The 18,310-nt window shown below is 43.6% G+C and overlaps 1 protein-coding gene across 2 annotated transcripts; it reads left to right on the forward strand.

The window, feature by feature from the left end:
- The first annotated feature begins 5,929 nt into the window (after nt 1-5,929).
- On the forward strand, nt 5,930-16,483 carry dub (duboraya). Of its 2 annotated transcripts, none has more exons than XM_083986196.1 (6): nt 5,930-6,037; nt 11,525-11,614; nt 11,694-11,762; nt 11,901-11,972; nt 14,392-14,637; nt 15,683-16,483. In XM_083986196.1, exons 1-6 carry the CDS (start codon nt 6,032-6,034, stop codon nt 16,142-16,144), a joined length of 945 nt encoding a protein of 314 aa, XP_083842322.1. In that variant the 5' UTR covers nt 5,930-6,031; the 3' UTR covers nt 16,145-16,483. The 2 variants fall into 2 exon arrangements, with proteins under 2 accessions (XP_083842322.1, XP_083842323.1); XM_083986197.1 differs by having other exon boundaries at nt 11,904-11,972.
- Nucleotides 16,484-18,310: the final 1,827 nt, after the last annotated feature.

An 18,310-nucleotide genomic window follows, 5' to 3' on the forward strand; every position in this document is an offset into this window, starting at 1 on the left:
TGTGTGAATATGGTAGTCCTCTGATATGTAAAACTGTTTTAAACTACAATCAAATCATAATGTTTTTTATAAACTGTGTGATCTTGGTTTTGTTTGAGTAATCGTTCTCCTTGAATGCTGCTCTGGGGACGGCGTGCAGCGCTGTGCGGCTGTCGGCTACAGTGTTGCCACTTTCTCGCTGAATCTGGTGTCTTTCCAAACCCTCTTGGCGACTTTTTTTGTCAAGCGACTAGCGACAAATCTGGCGACTTTGTCCGGTGCTGTTACAAACGTTTCTGGTTTGGAGACTCAGATCTGAAAGCCCGTTATCACGGCTGTTTTCACGGCGCTGTGCAGCAGAGCGGGCGCTCTGCAGTGGGGGCTGTGAGCCGCCGCCCCCGCCCCGAAGCACTCAGCGCCGGCCAGTCACACAGCAGTGTCCCGGAGCTGCTGCGCTGCGGCCAGAGACCCACACCGCTGCACCGCTGCTCTCCACGCTGCCACACCCCCCAGATTTACCTACAAATATATTTATTTAGCCGTAGAAATGATTTGGGAGACATGCCACACTGCAGAGTACCGGTAAAATGAGCAGATTGCCACTTGACACAAAAGTGCAATTTTTCTCTGAAACTAGAGCAGGAGCTCCGTTCTTGGAGAAACCCAGCTCTCTTCTTCTCCTTCGTACTCACGAACGAAACGGCGGAAAAACTCGCTGTTTTTTCGAGGAGCACGTTGGAAAGTCACTCTTCAACCACGTGAAAACCGTTTGTTTCTAGGTGATGTACAGAGTTTGCTTCGACGTGAGAAAAAACGTAAACAAATAGCCAAAAACATGTGGTCCTGAGCGGATGTGATGAGAAATTAGTGTGGTCGCGAAAGAGTTAAAGGACTGAACGCAGTGGATTATGGGATACGGAGGACCAAGTCACACAGCAGCTATTGTTCTGGAGCCTTTAAACGTTGGTCTGTCTGAGGATGACGTCGTTCTCCAGAGTGGATTTTATGATCTGTGTCTGTAGATGACGGAGCTCAAGGAGTTTTGTCAACAACAAAAAAGTACAACAAGAAATAGATCAGAAGATTTTTAATAATGACAACAACTGTTAGTTACAGCTCTGATGGTGATGTGTTCCCTCAACAGCAACAGTCAGAGCAGCATCCGGTACCAAGATAGTCTCAGAGTCGGTTTCAGAGCGTGAGGTTGTTCTGGTGTTCACCTGTAGGAGACACACACAGTAATAACTCAGCTGGTGTGTGTATGTGTGTGGTGTGTGTGTTGTGTTTAGAGTAGAAAACTAAGCATAAAAGTCAACTTTATTTGCTCTGAACAAACAAAGCTGTCAATATAAACACAGTGTGTTTTATAAAGAGAGGACTTCATTACCCAGAAATCCCAGTAAACTACACACAGTCTCTTGTCTGCCACTTTTATTCAACATCTGTTTTTATTTATAAATGTAAAACCAGCAATAAACAAACCACTGATGGAAACGGATTCTTCTTCTCTGAACATCTGTGCAGTTTGAATGAACATCTGTGTGAAGCAGCTGCTGAGCTGCAGGTGCTTAAAGGGATAGTAGCATTTTTTTTAAAGTGGGGTTGTATGATCTACAAATAGCCCCTAAGTACTTTAATTGCAGTAAAAGACTCTTTGCACTCCTCCCGTTAGCAACGCCAGCCCATAATAGCCCTGCCCAGAGATTTACAACATACAGTGTTGTGAACAGACCCAAAGAAACGGCCTATTTTCACGGCCTAGAGGTTTTACCTGGAAAAAAATACACAGTTCCATTGTTCGCTATAATATAATTTTTTCCAGCCCCTCAAAGTTCAGGAAAAACGCAGTTTTTATTTGGAGCTTAAAAAAATGCTACTATCCCTTTAAGGTTTACTACTACTGACCAGCTAGCATCAGCAGCTGTTTGCTTAGCAGTCTAGAAGAATCACTGAGTTCATCAAAGTCTGTGCCTTTATTCACCAACATCTGTCTCCAGAGGTGGAAACAAACACTATGGTTAAAGGGATATTTCAACATTTTGGCAAATTCGCCTATTGCCATAATTCCTATAGTCTTAGCAGTAGGTTCATAACCTTTAATTATTGGTGCAAACTGGTTTTAGTACGCAAGCTGCACGGTATTTCCACATTTTCCTCATCACACTAAATACACAATAAAACAACTCCAAAACACTCTGGTGGACAGTTGTGACATTCACCACACTATGAAATAATGTATAATTATGTAACATTACTACACATGAAGCAAATACCCGGAACTGCTTGCACTTTTGAAATCACTCCGCCCAGCAGCCGTGGGCGAATCTGCCAAAATGTTGAAATATCCCTTTTAACTCCTGTGTCATTGTGGGTTTCATTAGAACTTGGAAGTTGGATTTTCTGAGTTCTCACTTAGCTCCATCATCACAAATACCCAATCAAGTTCAAACTTAAGTAACCCCAAACTCTGAATCCAAGATGTTGATTTTGGAAATAACTAAACATCCTTCTCAGGAAGAACTCAGCAGTTTAACCACCAGGTGGCAGCACAGAACAGCTGGGAAACAGCTGCACTGGAAATCATCAAGATTTCATTGAGACGCCTCAACATGAACTCTGTGCTCTTCAAAGACATGTTCCTCATGTCCTGAGTAAGTCCTGAGTCAAGAATAACAGCCCTGAGTAAAGCATCAAGTCCCAAGTAGTAACCATTAAGTCCTGAGTCAAGACTGTCAAGTTATGAGTCAGGAACTACAGTCCTGAACAGACCTGAGTCAGAACCATAAGTCCTGATTCAAGGCCATCAACTCCTTGGTTAAGACTATCAAGTGCTGAGTCAACCAACCATCCTGGGTCAAGACCAGTCCCTAGGAAGTCCCAGGGGTGACTTGATAACAGAATGGTTGCCCTGAGCAACGACTCTCTATACATTGTTCAAGTAGCTGATTAGTTAGCAGGTACCAGGTGTGTACTATCAAACCCACTTTGTTTGAGACCATCCCACCACACCTGTAAGTTCAAAGGGACAACGAGGAGTTTTGGAAAAGCGAAGTGTTTTCACACTACATTTATGAGCCTCCGCACACCGTGAAATTCTTTGACCGGCGCAAGACAGACTCATGTTTTCATTCATCAAGAATTAAAGTCAGAGGTTGGAAGACGATCACATACCGTCGTAGTTCCCACCATAAACGGTGATTCGGCGGCATTATTCTCATGACTCGCCACGAAACCGAAAGTAAGGAAACGCTGGTCGGCTCGCCCAGCATTTCCACCACCACTAATAATAACAAAATAACCATAGAGACAGAACGATATATTTATCAAAAATGGGCCCATTAACAAGTGTGGGTAGCGGAGATTCATCCACATTAACGTGAGACTTTTTTTTATAACCAAATAGAAACTCCTCGTTGTCCCTTTAAAGGCAATACATTTCCTTTCTATCAGATTGCTTATTATTTGTGTTGAATTATGTTCACCCAGAATGATTCTTGACTTATAAAGGTATTTTTGTACAGCAGAAAATAAATGTGTTATTAATGTAAGAAAGGTAAAGGTAAGTGTTTTAAAGGGCCAATATTATGCTAAATGTTTTGTAGCAGTTATAGTCTGTGTGTGCCTGTGGCCTCACTATGACGCCTGGAGGTGAAAAAAGTCTGTTCGCTCTTGATTGCTTCACTTTTTTGAGATGGTGTCTCCAAACGGGCCAGTTGGAAGTGTAGTTCCACTTGACGTCACGAGGGAGCTAACTTGGAGTGACTCCACCTCCCCCAACATCCCAAGTGTGAAGTTATCGGCTGCAACAAGCAGCATGAATATTTATTTTTCTAACTTTGTGATGGCTGTAGGAGTCTCTCCATGTTCCTCCTGCGCCAGTAAAAAGGCAACATTTACATTCTCTCAGACAAGTCTCTAGGGTATTTGATTTTATTTAAATTGAACAACTATTGATCATTCATTCGATCATTGCCCACGCCTATTCCCAAAGTCAACATTAGCACATGGTGAGAGAACCACATGACAGGTGTGGAGTGGACGTGGTTTACACATCTTATTTGCATTTCAAGGTGCAGACACAGAAATGGCTCGTTCTCAGGAGAGCCACTTTTAGATGGCTGAGATTTAGAACCGCAGATTGATTTGGGGACAACACGCTAATAGCCTACAATGTGGTTGGACCACTGACCAATGTGAAATGGTTGAAAAACAGCATCATATGGGACCTTTAATTTAGCAGTGTAATGAGTTGTCCTGTGTGAAGATGTGGATGAACAGAAGGTTTAGATTCCTTTGGACCGTGGATGTTTTGATAATATTAGAAAATGAGTGGTGAGCTGTTTTTAAAGTGAGCAGCTAAGATCTAACTGGTCGATAACTGCAGTCTGAGTCCATCACATATCTGCATCTGAGTTTTACGTTTCTGACAGAAGAAGTGATATTGCGTAACGTCTCTCCACTCATATTTCCTGTGGCATTAATTTCACCATATAAGGTTTCCCCTTTCATAACACGCCGTTGTTTTTTTCCTGTCAACTTCACTCCCCCTCTAAAACCACGTCCTGTCACCAACTGTCACTGCTGATTGGTCACAAGACAAACTGATATAAGTTCAGCAGTTTTATATGAAGTGAGGTTTTTACTCCTAGTTTTCTTCATTCAATAATCACTCGTTTTTGTTGCCGTTTGTTCCAGTGAAATTCACAAAAGTTGTTAAGTCAGTTAAGTTCTGAGGCAGACGTGAAGAAATACAAAAGGAGAAACGAAAGAAGTTTTTTTTTTCTGCTCGTGTGACTCAACTTCCTGCTCAACAAACAGGCAGCAGCTTCCTCTTCGTCCGCCATCACAGGCTGGAAACCACATTTACAAGGGTCATTAAATGAGGCAGGGAGGGGGCACTAATTAACTGTCACTGAACTATAAACTAAGCTGCAGAACTAATTCTTCTGAACAGCATATACAGAAATAATATAAAGCCAACTAGATTATGAGGCAAGACCCACTGCAATGAAAGTTGATGCGTTGAATGCTGAAAATGAGGCTTCACACTAAAATGCAGAGCCGTTGCTAGGAATTCTGGGCCCTCTGAAAGAATACTAAAGTGGGCCCCCCTCCCCTGACTTCTCCACTTTTTTTCTTAGACTACGTATGTATTATCATTTTTTATTTACTTTGTTTTGATACTAATGCAGCATCACTGTGAGTATAAGTCAGGGTCTTGTGCAGAATAATTCAGTCATACAAAGAATGTTTTGTATTGTTTTGTTTTGTTTTTATCCTCTGTGAGGCACTTTGTGTTACTGCAATGTATGAAAAGTGCCATATAAATAAAGCTGATTTGATTTGATTAGACTACTGGGGTTTTTTGTGGGCCCCACTGGGTGCTGGGCCCCTAGAATTATCATCACCTTTCTCCCCTATACAACGGCCCTGCTAAAATGCCACAACGACCAGTGATACTGTACAACAGAGGAGGGAGTGGGGGGGGTGAATTGCTGCAGGTGAAGTCCCGGCCTGCTTTTTGAGGAATCACTTGATGAAAAATGTTGTGAATCAACTGTAAACACTCACTGATGATGTAACAGGAAGTATCATTTTGAAAGAACGACAGCCAATGGAGGACACCAGCAGCAGCAGCAGCAACAGCTCAGGTTGTTTACTGGAGTGGACTTTTTTACATTTATTCCCTGCTGACTTCCATTCTCTGTCGTCTGTCATCATGTCAACAATAATTAAAAAGAATACGGCTTTAATTAAACACCATGAACTGCAGAATGACACAACTATGATCAACATGTGACAGAACATGAGCCCCGCCCCTCCCATCTCTCTGTCACTATGTGTCAGTAGTGACTCTGCTTCTATATTTAACCTTTCTCTCTCTCTCACTCTCTCTCTCCCCCACACACTCTCTCTCTCTCTCTCTCTCTCTCTCTCTCTCTCTCACACACACACACACACACACACTCTCTCTCTCTCTCTCTCTCTCTCTCTCTCTCTCACACACACACATACTCCACATAAGCCAAGCTGCTGAGAGACGACGAGCAGGATGGAGGTAAAACTCTTCTAATCTCTTCTGTACTGCTGCTCTTCAGTTGTGTAGATATATATATATATATATTTGTGTGTGTGTGTGTGTGTGTGTGTGTGTGTGTGTGTGTGTTGTTGTTGTCTTGTTTCTGTTTCTACCACAGACAGAGGAGTAAACAGATTGATTCTAAGCAGACTTACTGTAATTTGGTGTTTGGTTGAACAGTGGAGCGTGTGATGTGTTGGACTGTGCTGCAGGTGTCAGTCAGCGTGTGCAGCTGTGTCAGTGTGAGCAAACACATGATTTGATTTGTTATAAATAGGAATATCTTCAGTGTCGACACTGGATTTATCAGAATATCACGTTTCCCTCCTAAACTTCACACGTGCACATCCAGAACCGGATGTCAGAGCTTTCCAGCAGCACTTGAACACAGCACACCTCTGTCACCGTGACAAACACGTCAAACAGGTAGAGAGATGTAAATGATCTCACACCCAGCACCTCAGTTTGATCAACAACAAACTACAAAACATGTTTCCATGTCTGTGACGCAAACAAACAAGTTCATGTTTATGTAGACACTTCCTCATCTAAGCAAATTTTTCACACAAGTGTGACATTAATGAGTTTGATCAACATGCAGAGCAGCGTGGTGCGTTCACTGACTGGAGGTTATCACAGGTCACTGTCATTCAGCCTGAGGTGCCAAGTCTAAACTACGTGACTCTCTGATTATCACAGATTTATTGAAGGAACATTACAACATGTTTGTGAATCCTAACTACGGTGGCCCTGAAGGCTGAACTCACTGTAACTGCAGAAAACACACACATAGACACAAAATGTGCTACAAATTCAGAAAACAACTCCATCAGTTTGACAAAAAATGAGCTGCAAAAACTCACAACACAACAGCAGTGTTTCAGTTCAAAGCTGGACTTCATACGTTGTGCAGACGGCTACTGGTTAGTGGGTTTGACTATAAGATGAGTTTGTTTTGTCATTATAACGTCAATATCACATGATTCACATATGTACTGTTAGCTTAGCATTAGTGCTTAGCCATGTCCATCACTTTTTTGCAATAAAATGGCAAAAATGACAGGATACAATTCTCACTTTGTTTTTACCAACAAATCAATGATAGATCACAGATGACTATCTTCTCCTGTCTTTAGCACTTAGCAAAACACACTTCAAGGTTATACATCTTAAGATAACAAGAATTGCTTCTTTAATTTTCCTTGTTAATTTACTTTAGCAAATCACACTTTGAGGTTACACATCCTAAGATAGTAACAATCACCTTTTAGCCAAATACACTTAAGACTCATCGGCCTACATTTTAAAATAGTAAAAATTACTCCTTAGCCTAATACATTTTAAAAGTTACACATTTTTAAAATAGCAAGAATTACTCTTAAGCCAAATATTTAAAAAAAAAAGTTATACATCTTAAAATAGCAACAACATTTTTTTTTACTCTTTAGCCAAATGCATTTTAAAATAGCAAAAATGACTCTCTGACGGTCGAGCCTGGGAACCTCAATCCTTCTTGACAGTGGGTTTGTGTAGCCTACTACGTTGCAGTGTTTTTTTCTTTAATCCAAACTTTCTTTATTGTTTTTTTCACAGAACAGTCAGGATCTCAGTTCTTACAAATGACAATGGTTCCAGAACAGGTTAAAGATCCAGTTCTTATTTACCCGTATCGACCCAGGTGTAGCCACCCACCCAGCCATCTACCCTGAACTACACACATTCAATCCATTCACACTCATACGTTGCAGTGTTTTGAGCCTACAGGGCCACCGTAGATAACACATGAAGCACCTGCATCTTTTCATCTCTGTGGGGTTTTCCACTTGTGGTCGTGCTCTGGAAAGTTTTTAACTTCAATCACAATATTTTCAGTTTGATGGATCATGGTTTCATTTTTAAGGGGGACACAGGTGAACAGGGATAATAAATTTATGTAAATCATTACGATTGGTTGTCGAATCAGAGGAAATGACTTTTCTTTTTGGAGCCTACACTGTTCAGGAGAGAGAGAGCTTTACAGCGATACCTGAAACGACATGGGTCAGGCAACAGGCACAGCACAGTGTGTCACAGTAGCTGCTAACTTTTGGTGAATTTAGGAGAAATCTATTGACAAAAGAGACACAATGAAATAATATAACCACCTTAATGTGGATTTTCTACCATTTCTTTCCACTTTTCTGAAAGAATACATGTTAAAGGGATAGTTCACCCAAAATTCAAATTTCACTCATCTACTCACTCAGTAGTAGCTAGGGGTGCAACGGTACAGGTAGCCCACGGTACAATATGTACCTCGGTTTTTGGCCACGGTTCTCGGTACGGTTTCGGTATGTGTTTTGTCTGGCGGCAGCGGCCAGCGGCGCTCTTTATGTCTGTGGTGCGTCCCTGAATGCAGCGGAGGCAGCTCCGTGACACTACTGTGTGTAGGCTGACTACCTGTGAGTGCCCGCGGCAGCGCCGCTGCTCGTTGAAAACAGCTGTGATAACGTGATTTCAGGTCCAGAAACGTTTGTAATATCATGGGAAAAAGTCGCTAGATTTGTCGCTAGTCGCTTTTGACAAAAAAAGTCACCAAGAGGGGTTGGAAAGTCGCCAGATTTAGCGACAAAGTCGCCAAGTTGGCAACACTGGATGGGGGGGAGTCACTGAGTGTGTGGAGGCTCAACAGTGATTGGACATCAACTCGCGGGGGCGGGCTTTCGCCTTAAACGGCCAGGCACACACATACACGGCACAGCTGCCTGTAAAGCAGTAAGAGCTGATGGATGCTGAATCTGAAATACCGCGGTCCAAGAGCGTATTGCACCGTGCAGGCCGTACCGAACGGTTCGGTATTTTACCGAGAACCGTTGCATCCCTAGTAGTAGCGCAGCAGTATTTGTCCATATAATGGTTGTCAATGGATACCAACTTTCTTCGTCCAAAAAGACACACCAAAAAACATCCAAATACCTCCATAGTGCTCGTCTGTAATGTCCCTCTTGTATTGAAGCCCCGACATGAGAAATTGTTCCAAGACAAATTAAATAAGTCTATATTTTAAGCTTGTTTGTAGCGGAAGCTCCCAGTGTCTCAGTTCACTGCTCTTCCTGTGTCAGTGCAAACCGGCGGAACAATTTCTCATGTCGGGGCTTCAATACAAGAGGGACATTACAGACGAGAAGCATGGAGGTATTCGGATGTTTTTTGGTGTGTCTTTTTGGACGAAGACAGTTGGTATCCATTGACAACCATTATATGGACAAATACTGCTGCGCGGACCCCCCTGTAACTCAGAGAAGGAACGGAGGACTCTGAAAATTCTCACAGCTCTTGTGAAATTTGAATTTTTGGTGAACTATCCCTTTATGGAAGAAAAATAGCCCAAAATCTCAAAATTAAGAATTGAGAAAAAACTCAGGATACGATGAATCACCATGAGAGTTCCTAACTCGCTCACTGGACATTATTTCACATTTCTAGTGATGGCTGCCTTCTGCCTTGCTGCACTGATTCGGTTTATGTCTGAATGCTGAACAACACGACTGAGATAATAATGTAAACCTGTTACAACACGTGTCAGCACCTACAGTAAGTGGGGGTTTGATTATGTGATGCCGCCAGATCAGACCCATCACCTGAGTCAACACATGGAGACAGGAAGGGAGGGGCGTGTGGTGTGGTGGCCTAGAAGGCTCAGGGGAGATGGAGGCAAAACTAAGCTAATGTGAAGAAATCTGCCTGTCAGTTTGAACAACAACCCTCAGAAACAGGAAGTGGTTTACGGCTCAGTTTTCATCACTCTGCCTTCAGTTCAGAGGTCAACGACACAAGACTGTGTGTGTGTGTGTGTGTGTGTGTGTGTGTGTGTGTGTGTGTGTGTGTGTGTGTGTGTGTGTGTGTGTGTTGCAGACTGAGGATCATGGTGCTTACAACTTCAAAAGATGTGGTTTTAGGGTCTGTGAAAGAATCAGGTTTACATTAGAGTCAACAAGAGTCTCCATAAAGGAACAACCACAAGTATGTGTGTGTATGTGTGTGCATGCGTGCATGTGTGTGTGTGTGTCTCCCCTCCAAGCGATGTGATTTCATTATCTGTTGAATGCCAGCTATGTGAGACCTTCAGCTGAAATGGACATGGATCAACCCCACGTCAACAGCTGTGTGTGTGTGTGTGTGTGTGTGTGTGTGTGTGTGTGTGTGTGTGTGTGTGTGTGTGTGTGTGTGTGTGTGTGTGTGTGTGAGTGTGTGGCCTGAACCTTTAATAGACTTGCATAGCTCTGAAGGTCGACACAGTCCAGACTGGTGTTTTGTGTTTACTAACAGTTTTCATAGCTGTGCAGCCAGGGAGGGTCCGATGGCAGCAGTACTACAAGTACACAGTGGGCTAGGAAAACTACTACTACTACTACAGTACTACTGTACTTCATGTAGCAGTAGCAGCAGCAACAGTAGTAGTGGTATTAGGAGTAGCAGTAGCAGTGGTAGCATTTGTATTAGGAGCAGCAGCTAGAGTCATATCAGTAGTAGTAGTAGTAGTGGTGTTAGCAGTAGCGGTAGCAGTAGTAGTAGTGGTACTAGGTACTAGGTATCAGGTCTTGTGGGACCATGTCAGTGTGTGACATCATCCTCCTGCTGTTAGCTTCCTGTTGCTGTCTCTAATGACAACACACACCTGTTCCTAATATGGTCACAGTGCCACAGACAGGAAGTGAGCAGGAGGCAGGAGGCAGGAGAGGAGACAGGAGAGGAGGCAGGAGGCAGGAGAGGAGACAGGAGAGGAGGCAGGAGGCAGGAGAGGAGGCAGGAGAGGAGACAGGAGAGGAGGCAGGAGAGGAGGCAGGAGAGGAGGCAGGAGACAGGAGGCAGGAGGCAGGAGGAAGGAGAGGACACAGGAGGCAGGAGGCGGGAGGCCTGGTTGGAACCAAGGGGGCAGTTGTCGGTCTGAGAAGTGAAGTCACTTCCGCGTTCAACAAGCTGCAATCCCCTCTTCTTCCTCTGGGGGCTGGTGCCAGAAAGCAGCATTCTCCATAGACCCCCATGTTAAAATCACCGACTTTACATCCTCAATAAACATGATCAAAGCCTGGTGTCAGAACGTTTTTTGGTCTCAACCGATAGTTTCTACCCCCGCACACACTCTGAGGGGGGTAAATTTTTTTTTTAAAAACTCTACCGTTTTACTATTATTAGCTTAAAATTCTGGTCAATTAGGGCGCGGAAACGTTGAGTGACAGGTCCGGAGCGGTCCGTGGACAGCTGCTTCGAGGCCAGTGGGCGGGTTCTCAGCCGGTAAATCCAACATGGCGCTGTTCAGGCCGCCATATCTGAGTCACAAAAACGACTCCCCAAAACCAATGGGTGACGTCACGGATGCTACGTCCATTCTTTTTACAGTCTATGGTTGGAACCCAGGTGTGAGTGTTGAGTCACATGTCTCATCATGTATCTAACATCTAACATCCATCCTGGTGTGATCCTCAGGAGGAGGCTGTGTCCAGACGCTCTGTGGCTGAACTAGCAGGAAAGTTTACAGCTCCTCCTCACAATGCTGCTGGGACTGGGAGCGAAGTGGTGAGTTCAGGGAACATCAGACAAACAGAGACATGTTTGCTGCAGCAGGTTTAGTTAAGAGGTTCATGTTCTCTTACAGGAGAAGCCGGTCAGACGACGACCGCCTCGCACTCTCCCACTCCCAACCACACAGGGAGAGCAGCAGGAGGTGAGACAGAGACGCAAAGGAAACATCAGCTTGTGTCACCTGAAGTAGGTCCTGTTAACATGTGTGTGTGTGTGTGTGTGTGTGTGTGTGTGTGTGTGTGTGTGTGTGTGTGTGTGTGTGTGTGTGTGTGTGTGTCAGCAGGCCCCAGGTGTCACCTCACCTCTACCTTCCAAAGCCAAGAGGAACTCTGCTCTGATTGAGAAGCTTCAGGTAAGAGCGGCTGCTTTCTGCCGGTCACAGGCTGCAAACTGACTTTACACAAATGTAAAATGATGTCACTAAAGTTTAGGTGAATGTAAAATCCTCTTATGAAGCATGAGAAAGTTACAAAGAGACAGAGACACAGAGCATCAAGGTTACCATAGTAACCATCATACACTTGCCATAGGGAAGCAGCAGAATGGGAATAAAAGACAATATCTAAGCTGTTGATATTTGACGATGCTCTGTTGGACCAGGAGCTGATGGTCTCATGACGCAGTGACCTTAAACTAAGCTCAGCTCTGGTGGCTCATATGGATGAATATGGCCACTATGTTAAAGCAGAAGCGGAATGTTTGTGTTAATATAAGTCTTAAAGGGACAACGAGGAGTTTTGGAAAAGCGAAGTGTTTTCACACTACATTTATGAACCTCCGCGCACCGTGAAATTCTTTGACCGGCGCAAGACGGACTCATGTTTTCATTCATCAAGAATTAAAGTCAGAGGTTCAAAGACGATCACATACCGTCGTAGTTCCAACCATAAACGGCGATTCAGCTGCGTTATTCTCATGACTCGCCACGAAACCGAAAGTAAAGAAACACTGGTCGGCTCGACCAGCATTTCCACCACCACTAATAATAACAAAATAACCATAGAGATAAAACGATATATTTATCGAAAATGGGCCCATTAACAAGTGTGGGTAGCGGAGATTCATCCACATTAATATGAGACTTTTTTATTACCAAATAGAAACTCCTCGTTGTCCCTTTAAATAGTTCTATCTTCCGACAGCAATCACTTCTATAGAGTGTTTGGTCTGAAACACAGGTCTGTCAGTCACTCTGCTCTGCTGTAAGCCGAGGAGAAAACTTTCCTTGTATCCTACAACCTTTATCCAATGAGGAGAGAGAACGGCATAAAGGGGCGGTCCTCTCTGTGTGTGCAGCCAAGGGATGCGCGTGAATGTGGTGACGTAGGGACGAGGGCGGGGACTGCTAACTCCATCTGCTGACAAGAAGTTAGACAAAACCACCGGATCGCTTACTTCTGCTTTAACTTGGTAACATGTTTAGAGTTGCTTGCTTACAGGCTACTTTGCTAACACTACACACACACAACGTAATAACACCGGCCTCATAATAACACAACCACAGGTGGTGAGTGAGCTCAGTGTGTGTCTGCTCTCTGGTGAAAGGGCAAAGGTCAGATTGAGTGGAGACGGTGAAGCACAAAAGTGACGACAGCAACATGGAACAGACCAGAATCACAGAAATGATCATTCACTACACAGGCAGCATGTTCAAGTTCAACTCACACACCCTGACCAGTGACCACAGCCTCAGTTTCATTTGATCCAACCTGGGGAGGGCACAGCTGCCCCGGCTCCGCACGTCCCCTGATGACATCACTCTGACATCACTGGAATCACTCTGATATAACCGTGACATCTTTTTTTATTTTTTTATTTTCTATAGCACTTTTCATGCCCATGGCAGCTCAAAGTGCTTCACATGATAAAACCAAGCAATATAGGGAACACATATTGGGAGACATAGGGAATACATTCGCACATACATTCGCAAACACATACACATTCACACAATCATTTTAGAACATTGGATTTTATCGGGGGAAACGCTATCTTACACTCAATCATTTGCAGTGGGGAAAACACCAGATAAAATGAAGTAAAATAAATGAGAAGATGAGAAAGACACTAGATAAAATGAAGTAAAATAGACAGGTGTAGTGGGATCAAATAGAAAGAAGAATGGATGAATTAAAATAGAATAAAAAAGATAATAATAATTATAAATAATACAATTAATTAAATTAAATTAAATTAAATTAATGTTTTAGAATAATAAAAGTAGTAAGAATCAGTTAAAAGCAAGGCTGAAAAGGTAGGTCTTCAGTTTGCTTTTAAAAATGTCCAGATTCTCTGCTCTCCTTAAGTCTTAAAGGTGTACAGAAAAGAAAATTGAATTTGAGCCCACTCTGGGTCATAAAATTTGTGTAATAACTCATCTATCAGACGTTGTAGGCCAAACTTTGTGCAAAATTCTATTTTTGAGTAAATCCGGGATGAAAGTGTGTATTTTTTCCACATTGGATAATGCAGGCGCACGGATTATACGTCAGCCTGTACACGATTCACCAGCCACTGATATTGGATCCGTCATTCAAACGTCTGAGACACACACACGGAGCTCGGTCTCGCCCCAAGCTTTGAATATCCCGCCCGCTCGATAACGACCAATCAAATTTGTTTTCCTTACTCGGGTAAACTCGTGTTGCAGCTCGTGACAACTCGGCGCGACAAACAGGACAAACGGCTCCATAGGCGTGGGCCGTAGTGATAAAATGATGATATGTGAGGTCACTGACATCACTCTCTCTCTCTCTCTTTTCTCTCTGTAGGCCTCCCTTGTTCTCCCTGGCTCCAGCCCCATCCCCTCTCCAAAGAGCCCGGGCTTCAGGTTGCTGCCCCCCACCCTGACCCCAGCCTGCCCCGGCTCTGCCTCAGAAACCGTGGTAACCTCCTCGTGCGCGGTGACACCCACCAGCCCAGTCACTGCCTCTCCAGTCACTGAAGAGGAAGGCCCCACCTCTTTTGAAGCCCCGCCCACTGTGACAGAGGGCTCCATCCTGGCCAGCATGAACAAGGTCAGAGATCAATTCAGTCATCATGTGTTTAAACCTCTGTGAAGAATACATATAGCTTGCATTTACCCACTGCCTGATGTGAGGCGTTTAGGGGACATCTGTAAACTGTAGTAGGTATTCTTAGTCTAGTAGCCAGGGGGGTTCCCATGCACCCGAAAGATATATTTTTCTCATAGCTTTTTGTAATCCTTAAGGTGTCTAGTACAAGAATTTTGATGATCTCCGCGTCAATTATTGTCCCATGTTTTTTTTTTTACCATCTTTTGTGGCCATCCTGGATTTCCGACTGTGAAAAATGAAAATTTTAAATCTATATAGCTCCTGAACTACACATCCTACAGAGACAACTGACCCCATTTTCTTTTTGTCTTTGCACGAGGAATTGGTAGAGATGAAGATTCCCATGATTAAATCATGTGTGGTACATAAAAAAAATCAAAAAAACACAAAAAAAAGTTAACACAACGGCGGAATTCTATCACAGGAACTCCTCCCCAATGCGCCCCATTGACATTTTTTCCTAACTTTTATATTTTTACAATCTTGAAGATGTCTTGTAAACAAATGTTGATGATCCCAACCTGAAATATTATCCCATGTACCGGTATGTTTATTTAGGCTATTTTGGCTGCCACTGGATTTCCTAACATGATTTTTGAACATTCCGAAGTGTTTAATTTGGTTGTGAGGGGTCAAACTCAGGGTTTTTCACGATACTGAGTTAATTGCAAGCATTAGTTTTTCACCCGAAACACTCATTGGTGGTAAAAAAAACAGCCATGCCCACATTTCCCGCTCATCGGAACCCCCTACACACACCCCACTCCCCCCACCACCAATAGAATGTATTACAGAGAGGCTATTCCTTAGGGGTTGTCTTTAATGTCACATAAATACGGTATGTATATTACTACTAAATAGAGCAAAGCTAAGTTAGAAAAATATATCTTTCAGGTGCATGGAACCCCCCCCCCTGGCTACTAGACTATCTATAAAGTCATAATTATTAAGCTCAACTTGCTGTTTCTGATTGGTCCTTCTCCAGAGCCGAGCCCGTCACTCCATCCGCCGACGTCCTCCGTCCCGCCGCCACAGAAAGTCCAGCAGTGGAGACGAAGTCGGGGTCACCAGTGATGTCACAGACAAAAGCACAGGAGGAGAAGGAGGAGGAGAAGGAGGAGGAGACGTTTTCAAGAAGGACGGACAAACAGACGACTTGAAGGACGACAAAACGGAGGCTTCAGCATCTCCTGGAGAGGATCAGCAGCACCAGACTGAGTCCAGAGAGGAGGAGGAGGAGGAGGGGAAGGAGGAGAAGGGAGAGGAAGAGAACAGATCTTTATCAGGAGGAAAAGAGGAGAAAGAGGAGAAGGGGCAGAAAGAGGAGGAAGAAGAGGAAAAGGAGGAGAGGGAGGAGAAGGAGAAACAATCTGGAGAAGGAGTGACTGAGAAAGTGACAAACACAGAGAGCAGCGGAGAAGAGACGAGCAGTGTGATTCCCACATGATGAACTCCACGTTACTATGACAGTGTCAGTAAAACTCAGCAGCCGTTTCACTTTGAAAGGCTTGAAGGAGGCCTGTTGTTTCTGTAGGCTTTCTGTGTGAAGGACCAGCAGGTAGGAACTTACACTGAAACTCTGGACTTTTCCTTTTTTTTAAATGACGTTTTCATTTTTGCATTGCCATGAGGTGCCTGATGATGATGTTTTGTATTCTATAAGTATCTGTGAAATCCTGGAGTTGACCGGTACGGAGGTTATTAGACCTGTGAGCTGATCACCTGGTTTCTAAAGGGAAATCCTTTTATTGTCTCAGCAACTGAAGAACCTGTAAACTCTCATTGTGCCTTGACGTTTGAAACAGAAATTAAAAAGCATTTTTTTCTGCAAAATAGCTTTTTGTCTGCTCTTTAATGTCTATGTTTTGATTGACTAGGACAGGGGGCGGGGATAAATAGGCTACACACCCGAAATCTGGTCAGTAGGCTACTGACTAGAATTGCGACACTGATGAGCCACTGCCAGTTAGAAGCTAAACGTCATGAAAAGAGACTAACAACACAAACTGCTGGCTAACCATTCTGAAGGATGCTTAGCCTACTATGTTAACTGTTCTAAAAGATGTAAACTGTGCTAATTGTCCTCAAGGTAAGATATGTTTATTTGTGAGTCATTCCATAATTAGGGGTAGCCTACATGTCATGTCCTTCGGCTTTGGTCATCAACTATAAATTCATTGATAAAAGTTTATTTAATGTAATTACTAATTTTATGTCAGGGCACATTTCCCTTTCATTTGATATGAAAATCCAACAGATCCCATCCTTTATTTTTTGTTAAAAATGCATATTCTGTGCTGAAATAGCTGTTTTTGGGATGTCCGATTTGCTAAGTACAAAGTTTTGCTCTTCAGGAGAACACGAAAAAAAAAAAATTTTGTGTACAATTTTCACAAATATTTATTGAAAAACTGTGAAAAAACATGAGAAATGTGTTTTTAAAAGTATTTTTGCTTTAATGTACACACAGGGCCGGATTTACTAAAGGTTTGCGTGTATTAAAATGTGTGCAAACGTGATTGCACGCGCAAACACATGTGGAACCTGATCTACTAACCGGACGCACCGAGGATTGCGTCTCTCACACGGGCAGAATAGCACGTGCAATCCATTTAGCGTGTTTGCCTTGATGAATATGTAAATATGGCCGTTTCAGCCAGAACGTGCTAAATACTGGGAGGAGTAGATGCAAATAGATTTATTTAGCGCGTGCAATGTGATTTACCAAACCAGGAAGAGATTGCGGTGGCTGTTTTTGCGTCTTTATTCACCACGTCTGAAAACCATGTACTAACTGATACAACTTTGCCAAAACGTATGCGGTTATTGATTTGATACCTGTCAGAGCCCCATGATCTTACATCTCTGCATTTCCTCACGTCTGGGTAATTCTCTAACAGTTTTTCAGCCGTGTTAAAAGTCTTTTACGTGCCGTTACGCACGGGGCACGTCTGTCCTGCAGTGCGCTCCTCTCCTCTCCACTCCTTTCCTCTCCTCTCCTCTCCTCTCCTCTCCTCTCCTCTCCTCTCCTCTCCTCTCCTCTCCTCTCCAGTACCTGGCTGCTCAGCTCCGTCTCTCGGTCCCGGACTGAGACACGTCACCACTGCCTTCACCCGTCTTTGATCCCTCTGGTCAGTGGTCAGAGCGTTTAGATCCGTGTGTCCCACCTGAGCTCTCTATTAATCCACTCGATCATGGGCGGCATACACACACACGTTATAGGTGTGATTGTCGCTGCAGCTGCTGCCTGTTCGTCACTATATGATGAGTTGGGCCCTGTAGCGATTTGTGTTTATTTATCTAAACAGAGCGCGAGAGAGATGAACACACATGCTGTCATTGTATGCATCGGATCAAATGTCATTCTGTCCCTTCGTCCGTCCAGCTCTCTGTCCACTCTCTCCATGGCGGAAATGATTACGACGCGCAAAACCCTCATTTACATATTGCGGTTTGCACGTGTTTTCATTTAGCAGGTTACTCTTAGTAGATCACCTGTTTTGCGTGCACTAACCAAACTCGCAATATTATAGCGGGCGCAAACAATATAGCGCCCGCTATCTGGGATCTTAGTAGATCCGGCCCTAAATCATTCATTTTGTGAGTGTCCGAG

Source organism: Trachurus trachurus (genome assembly GCF_905171665.1).
Source record: "Trachurus trachurus genome assembly, chromosome: 14".
Lineage (NCBI taxonomy): Eukaryota > Metazoa > Chordata > Actinopteri > Carangiformes > Carangidae > Trachurus > Trachurus trachurus.